The 8,568-nt window shown below is 37.0% G+C and overlaps 1 protein-coding gene across 1 annotated transcript; it reads right to left on the reverse strand.

Annotated features, from left to right (window-relative positions):
• Positions 1-5,899: 5,899 nt before the first annotated feature.
• On the reverse strand, positions 5,900-8,082 carry LOC134623989 (uncharacterized). The gene is made up of 5 exons (XM_063468985.1): positions 7,976-8,082; positions 7,589-7,683; positions 7,306-7,406; positions 6,432-6,587; positions 5,900-6,334 (listed from the first exon to the last, which is right to left on the reverse strand). The coding sequence occupies exons 1-5, from the start codon at positions 8,080-8,082 to the stop codon at positions 5,900-5,902; spliced, it is 894 nt and encodes a 297-aa protein (XP_063325055.1).
• Positions 8,083-8,568: the final 486 nt, after the last annotated feature.

Here is an 8,568-nt window from a genome sequence, read left to right on the forward strand (position 1 = left end):
TGTATAATATCAATATAACTGCTAACTGCTGCTACGGTTCACTCTAAAGCGTGGAAGATAATATAGTTTTTTATAATGTCATTGTAGCTTTATTTTACACTAAAGACTGCAAAGTAAAATCTGCTCTGACCCGTGTTATGTGTGTTTAGGATACACAAAGAATGATCAAGGAAAGTCAAATGACCACGACTCTGCACCAATGTCCAAACATGGAATCAATCCCAGTTCAGCTGTGCAGACGGTGAGGAAGGTTCATGGAGGGTGAAGGAGTCTTTCATTAATTTGAGCTTTCTTCACTTTTCACGTCTCCTTTCACTCTCAACACCGATTTAATACCACGTGGAATAAATGATTAATTTTTTGTAAATTTTTATCTTACATTTTTTTCGTAACTTTATATTTGGGTATAAAAACATGAACTGACTCTGAAGTTGCTCATTGCATTTCAAAATGGTTGCACTTAGAGGACTCACTGAAAACCGGTGACATGTTTCTAAAAAAGAAATTGTGTTTTTGTTCTGTTGTTATGATATGAAATCTAAGAAATGTGTTAAGCGCTGTTTAATAAAGGTACTAACTGTCACCTCTCATAACCTTAAGATGGAGAACCTGGAAGGATTAAGGCTTCGTCTCCTAGGAATGATTGAAATCTTCATTATCTGTCCTGATGGTCAGAGACATTCGATTTGGCTGCACAAGATACAGCTGGAAGCAATGATTGTGGGCTGTTTTAAAGGGGAGGTGCTGAGAAAGCTCTTCATCCTTGGTAGGTTACTTAAAAACTGAAAACAAATACATTAAAAAAATGTATTTATCACTACTAAGTGATTCTATATTCAAAAACTTTGTTTTGTATGTACCTTAGTGTTTTGGGTTTTTTTTTATGTTACACATATGGTCACTTAGACTTGTATAATACTGATAAAATTGCTCAGCTGCTAACTATACCAGTCACCTTTATTTTCAATCAAATGATGCAGGGAAGATAATATAATTATTTATAACATATGTGCAGTTATGCAACTGCAAAGTAAAACCCTCCCTATCTGTGTTAAGTTTTTCTAGATTACACTTTGGAAAATATCAAACTGCACTTTGATGGCAAGCCACTGGATGACGACTCTGCATCACTGGCCGATTGTGGAATCAAAGCCGGCTCAGCTGTGCAGATGACGAGGAAAGTTGATGGAGGCTGAAGGAGTCAACAATAAATTCATCTGAATACATCAAAGTTACAGGAAACACTGAACTATAAACACACATAAGTAACAAAATGCATGATTCTCATTGGTGTGACATCTATGGTTTTCGTTCTCCTTTGAACTTTCTTTACATTTTATGGTTCGTTTATCTATGCTTGACACTAATTAAATATTAATTGGAATAAATAATGATGAATTATTGTGTACATTTTTTATTTAAAGTTGTATTTTTTTATAACAACAAGTTGATGGACCTTCTGTGCTCACAGTCAGAGGTGTGTGTGTGTGTGTGTGTGTGTGTGTGTGTGTGTGTGTGTGTGTGTGTGTGTGTGTGTGTGTGTGTGTGTAACCTTAGATCAAAATAAATCTAATGGTACTTAGAACAACATCCACAAAGCAAATGCTGAATTTCAGGTTCCCATTTTACACATTATCCTTTTCTGATGTAGATAAATAAAGCATATCAGCAAATGTTAATGTTCTGATCACTGATGCCTGAATGTTTGGTAGCTTACACTTTTTCTGTCAGTGACAGCATTTGAAATCACGTTTAATAAATTCTTTCTAAGCTGAGCTGAAAGGCATCACGATGATCATTGTTTATGTGTTTCAGTTATAATAAAACTTGTTGATGCACAAATGATTCTGGATTAAGTTTTTAAATTGATGTGTTTATTTTCTGCAGCATGTTTTGTTCTATTAGCAACCACACAATTAAGGTAATCTTCAGAATATGTTAAACGACTAAAATGTAAATATAGAAACAAAGAAATAGAAATCTCGCTTTCTCCTGGTTTGCATTTTTTAACGTTGATAAAAGAGAAGACTGTCTCAGAGGAGTCAGACAGTCATAGAGAAAATTAAATATAAAGGCTTCCAGTTTTCAACTTCAATTTTGAGAAAAATTTGTACTAGATTTTCTCTTCCTGTAAATACTTCTAAATCAACATTGGCACATTTGGACCGCATTTTTTGTATTATGAAGGATCACATTTTATATGATCATTTATCTATATGAGCTCTAATCAATAAGCAGGCAGGAAGAAAATAGGCCAAAGGTTTACATCAAATGAGGTGTTGCTAACTTGTTCACATGTATGCATCAAATTTGGCGATAAATGTTGTGTTTTATACACAAATACTAGTCTTTAATAGTCAGCAAAAGAAGATGCAACATTGGTTGCACATAGATAACTCAAATTGTAAGATATGCTGGGCATGTAATTTAGGTTTATATTGTTGGCTTGTCATTTAGGCTTAGAAACACATACTCATATATGCTTAGAGGTATATAATCAATTGTATGTTAATAGAAGATCTGATCCTTAGTAGTCTGCAAGCACTGCATTCTGGCATGGACACACATTCTTAGGTCATGAGAGAGGTTGTACCTTCTCTTTCTGATTCATACTATGGAAGGACACATACTCTGTATCTGTTTAAGTATATGAGCCTTTTGTTTAGTTGGTCTGCTGTGTTCCTAGCACCAGCTTTGGGGAGTCATTCGCAGGGTCATATTTTAACAAACACACTAGTGTACCTACACATACACAGAGACAGGTACTCTTTGTTCACATGTATGCTTGTGTAAGATGTCATATGTTAATGAACCTATGCATATTCATGTACCACAATAAAGAGCAGTGCACCGGGGGAGCTAAATGAGAGTGACTGGGGTTCAAGCGGCAGGAACAGCGCTCGTTTCGTCCTCTCTCTCCTGCACGAGATCACACACAGAGCTCTGGTGCGTCTTGCTTTTGCCATTGTAGCAGAATAGTCTGTGATTGTTCCAGTGATGGTGTTGTGCCCTAGACGACCCTATCAGTAATGCTCCCTAGCTTTCAGACAATACCATGTAACAATAAGTCATTTTACTTGTTCTAAATGTCTGAAGAAAAAATGATAGCAAAACTGCTTAAAACACAAGACTCTTCTGGCACTCTAAAACCCCCTGCCATGCTTATTTGATAGCCTTCATTCCAGGCCTACAAAATGGTTCGATTTTCCTATGTATATAATTGCAAAATAAAGAAAGAAACCAGAAAAGCACTAAAGTGCCTGTCAATCTCTCGTTCCACTCCCCCATCATTAATTAACAAGTCCTTGAGATACTTGAATCTTCCACTCGGGGCAGCAGCTCAATCCAGACCAGTGGTGCTGATGTGCACTCCACCCATTTCCAGCTGAGAACCGTGGTCTCACACTCGGAGGTGCTGATTCTCAGTCCAGCTTCTTCATGCTCAGCTCAACTACCTGAAAAATAACTGAGATATGAAAAAGCTTGTTTTGAAAATTGAAGCTTTTGAGACCTCACAGTCCCTGAAGTGAAGTGAAAATGAGTGGAAGGATCTTAAAAATACTGCAAATTCTTTAACTGATCAAACTGTGTAATCGGTTCATGACTCACATCATAGTGAAGCCGTGTGTTTCGCCGTTCATTACCTGCACAAACATTGAGAAGGAAAAATGTATTTAGAAGATCTTGCCCTGCAATCAACAAACTGTAGAAATCGAACTTTTATTGCTTTCAAAGGGAAACAACATTATCTTTAGACAAATTTAAAGGTTCAGTTTTCCCAGAATTATCCGAACTCTGTTCATTTGGATTCCACCTGTTATCCTTCTCAGTTCTGAGCAATAAACACAGACACTGACCTCTGCACGCACCAGGGAACTTTACCAAGATTGTTTTGTTTATTTTGTTTTTGCTACTTTCACTTTCTCTCCAGCAGTTACAAGAAGTCATCCGACTGCAGATCAGCACTTATATGATTTTACTTTATATAATAAAAGTGTTAGTGCTGCTGAGAGTCCAGGTTTATTTATTTATGTAATGATTAATGGGGTTTATCCATTTATCTTTTGTAAACTTGCATGGTGTAGTCAAAGTTGATCTGACCAGTGGTGCTGTGTTTTTAGTGTTATGACCTGGATTTATTATTTTATTTGAAGAGTTTGGGGGATTATTGTGTTACTTTTGCCACTGCAATGTTCTGAATGTGCATCAAACTGGATCTTAAAATTATTTAATCTGAATGTTTGTACAACAGGACATTTGAATCCACTCACAGCAACCATTTGGCACAACAACCAGGATGTAAAGAAACAAATAAACCAAACGAAACATTGTTCTGGTTACATAACAAACACTGATGCGGGCAGTTTTTAGTTGTTGGGTGGTTTCCAGTGTTCATCTTAATGACAGTATTTGAAATCATGTTGTACAACAAGATTTAATTCTATACTCAGCTATGAGGCATTATGATGAGCATTGTTTACATGTTTTACTTTTAGTTGAACTTTTTGGTTTACACATCGTCTTGAGTTCCATGTTTAAAACTTAATGTGTATTTTCTATATCTTTTATTCTGCCGGAAACCATAGCAATGGGGAAATAGAAGTTCTTCTTTAAAATGTTTACCTCGGTGCAATTAATGATGCGATTTACATGTGAAGAAGTTAACAATGTTTCAAAATAATTTAAACAGAGTAAAAAATACCCTTGAATCACACTGAAACTAAGTTTAAGTGGCTATTTTCCAAAGATCAAGATCAGCAAAACCTGGTGCAAAGAGGAACACAGGGAGAGGTTGAAGCAGACATCGACAAACACTAAATGAGCAGAGCAGTGTGACTGTGAAAGCATGGAGGATTGACGTTTTGCCTTGCCTGATAAAGCTTTATGTCTGGGAAAAGGGCAAGACACCTTTCTGTTCCTTTGCTCTGGATGCAGTTTGGAATATCACATATCAGAACTTGGATTTGAGGAAATAGAAGTTCTTCTGTGAAATGTTTTTAAATAATTTCAATAGAGTAAAACTATTGTGTCCTGTAATGATCGTACCATATTGCACAACTAGAGGGTGGTGTCGTGAAATAAGAGTAAAGTGGAGTTGGTAAAGTTTTAGAGTTAGAGTATAGTTAGATGGCTAACTGATAACTTGTTGTGTCTCCCTGTTACCTCTACGATGTAAAGTCTGTATTGAATTCATTAAAGAGCACTGTTTCTTTATGAGGACTGGTTTATTACCGGCCGCTACTACAAAAACATATACTGATCCCCTGGAATTACACTGAAACTAGAAATTTAAGTTAACCTTCAAACAGCTAAACTTTACTCAGATTAAGAGTTAAAAATGTTTATGTTGTCTATTATCAGATTTTGGGGGTACAAATAAAAAACAGAATAAAAACAGGTTTTCCTCCATTCCCCTACTCAAACAGCACAAAGTGACGACGCCTTTTCCTGCTGACACTGTATGAGTAACCTAACAATAATGAAAATATCAGCATTTTAACTCAGTTACTGTATTTTCATTTCATTTGTACCATTAAAAAAACTAATGTACCATAAAGGATCACATTTTACATGACAGTGTTACACTTACAGGACCTAAGGAATAAAATGGCAGAAAGAAAGAAAAATACACAGGATTTAATATGGTTTTGCAGTGTTTTCTTCCCAGAGATGGATTTTTATTTACATTTCTTTATTAACTTTTATTAAACACAGCAAGGTTTTATTAAAAGAGAAGTTTGCTCGGAACAGTTTAGAGGAAATAAGAGCAGTCCTCACGTACTTAGGAAGTACTTACGAATGCAAACAAAAATGTGTGTTAAGGAGATGACACAGGTTATATATGTAACTAACCAGAGGACAGCATGTGCTTACACACAGTCTTTAAGTTTCTTTCCCATTATTTCTTGTGCCAAACAGGTATCGAGGTCTGTCTGGGGGCAAGAATGCACCCGGCTGTTGTACATTCAACAGGCTTCTTCAGACACACAAAGCAAAACCTCAAATTGCATCGAGGGCAAACAACCAATTTACAAAGTCTCTTGCTGTGCTCCAACAGTAACCCACAAGTGGGACAGGCACGGACCGAGGGACACACACGGACACCATGATATGAATTGAATGTCATATCTGGGCATTTTTCTAATGTGTCTAGTGACGGATTGCAGCAGCCATCGTTTTCACAGCGGTCTTTTCGAAGCCGTGCACCCTTCCACTCCCTCAAACACTGCCAGCAGAATTCAAACGGCCGTCCTGCTACTGCTGTGCACACTTTACAGAGGACATTCAAATCTGATCCATTCTCTCTCGTCACAGAAGATCCACATCCAGGACACTACATTGAGACAGATGTGGAATATTTAATACCTGATGAAATGTCTAATTACAATTCTACATTTACAGTAAACATAATATTAAAATGAAACTCTTACCAACTTAGTAGTAATTGTCTGCCTGGCAGCGTTGAATTCCAGGGTTTTTTGAAAGTACGTCTTTTCTTGAGGGTCCAGAAGAGCCATTTTACAAACCTCTGCAAAAGTCCACTCAGCACCACAACTAGACCCACCACACACAAACCTGCTTTCACCCTTTATTAAATAAGGAGAGGTGAGAGAATGATTAGACTCACATGTTGGAAACAAAACACCAAACAATTTGATGAGTTGTTTGTTTTCCCCTGTAAGTTAGATTAAAAATCATAAATAGTCAAATATTTCATAAAACATCAGAACTATATTGCTATATGTGGTAATTATTTGATGAAACACACACATGATTATCACAGCTCTAACAGAAAAGCTGTAATTCAAAGCTTCACTGAAGCCTCGCAGAGGGCAGATCAGTCAGCCAGCATGCACAATCAACCATGTTGAAAAATAAATGTTTTATCTATTACAGGTTTAATTGCAGAGGCAATTTAACTTTAAAGGATTTAAATTCAAAAACTTAAAACAGAGAAGACAGGAGCTGAAAAATTCTATTCTTTTTATTTATTTCCATGATCACGCAGCAGGATTCTGCTGAGATAATTTAATTAATATACAGTTAATTACAATTTGCTCTGTGTGTTGATTTAGGTGAGCGTAGCTTCTTTCTCTCTTTCTCTTTACATGACAGTAAAAGTCACAATCCAATTCATTACAAAATATAACGATGATATAATTGCCACTGTTTTAAAATTTCTTTATTCATTCACATTCATGTAACATTGTCTTATTGAAAATCAATGCAACCCTGCCAACCCTTGTTATTTCTTTATATATGTCTGCTTGTTTATTTTAACAAAGACAACCTTCAGTGGCCTACCTGCTCCAACAACCTGCGACACCAGTTGGTGAGAGAGGTCGGAGTCACAGCGTGACCACAGGACATCTGAGCTTTGAGAGATTTGAAGTCTTCACACAAAACTGAGAACAATCACACAGAAGCAAAATAAATCAATGTCACAGGAATAAATGCCGATGCGTTTTGTTTGACCTTGGTTCGTGTGAATACAGATAAAATTATTTTATTTTATTACTATCATTATTTTTATATAAGAGTTGAATATGTTCGACGCCACTTTGAAAAGTGCCCGCGTGATACTTACAGTCCAAGTCATCCTCTCCATCGACAAATTTAAGTGTTTTGTCATGAGGGTCGTAACACTTTTCCTGTTTTGTTGGCACGCTTGGGGGCGTCACACTGCGAAACAACAACAAACAGATCAGGATGAACACGGTTTCACTTCGAAAAAGAAAATCCCCCCGAAGATAAGACAGTGTGTTCGCGGCAGTGTTGCGCAAATTTCGGATACTTGCACGCGTTTCTTCTTAACACAAACTTTTTGATCAGCGGCTTCGTGTTTCAGTATCACTGTGATGTCAGACTGTGACACTGAATGATCACATCGCGCAATTTGCAACAATAGAAGTCCAAACATAAGAATCGTTAGCAGTGAAATCAGACCAGCAGATCGCACCATGCAGAGTGTTACCTGTGAGCCGGGGCTCTGTCTGCATACAGCCAAGAGACATCTGTCGCGGTGACGAACACCGGAGCAACATCTGGCACTCGGTAACGTTTGTCGAAAGTCTGACCCATGGTCGCTCTGTTAAAAATAATAGCAAAAAAAAAAAAATCGTAAAAGTTCAGGTTGGTTGTTGTTAGGTTCGTTCTTGCACTGCAGTGCAACATATCATGACTCAAAGCTACACGGCTTTTAGTGAGATCCTTGAATCTGTCACTTCCTAAATACATCTCTCCACCCCTTAGTTTCACCCTCCTCCGTCTCTTCCTCTTTCTTGTTGCTGGTGCTGCCGTAGATGGTGCAGAAGCAGCAGCACTGGAGTTAACAGGTCGGATCATTTAACCAAGTTTCGTGCATCTATTTTTTAAAAATATTTTATTTAGCAATTTCAGTACAGAATATAAATAAAGAATTAACTAACAAAACAGACAAACATGTTGAGACTTCAAAAAAGAAGAGAAGGTACAGAAAGCAAGGATATCCTTCCCAATAGTAGTCACAGTTAGTGTAGGAACCCTCAGGTAAACAAATGAATTGACAAATAACTTTACAGAAAACGT

This window comes from Pelmatolapia mariae, linkage group LG3_W (assembly GCF_036321145.2).
Source record: "Pelmatolapia mariae isolate MD_Pm_ZW linkage group LG3_W, Pm_UMD_F_2, whole genome shotgun sequence".
Lineage (NCBI taxonomy): Eukaryota > Metazoa > Chordata > Actinopteri > Cichliformes > Cichlidae > Pelmatolapia > Pelmatolapia mariae.

Excerpts from the sequence above, each read along its gene's own strand:
- LOC134623989 (XM_063468985.1), bottom strand. The coding sequence starts at position 8,082 with ATGGGTCAGACTTTCGACAAACGTTACCGAGTGCCAGATGTTGCTCCG. Across the intron at positions 6,588-7,305 it reads GTCGCAGGTTGTTGGAGCAG|GGTGAAAGCAGGTTTGTGTG; the intron begins GTAGGCCACTGA and ends TATTTAATAAAG. Across the intron at positions 6,335-6,431 it reads AGACAATTACTACTAAGTTG|TGTCCTGGATGTGGATCTTC; the intron begins GTAAGAGTTTCA and ends GTCTCAATGTAG.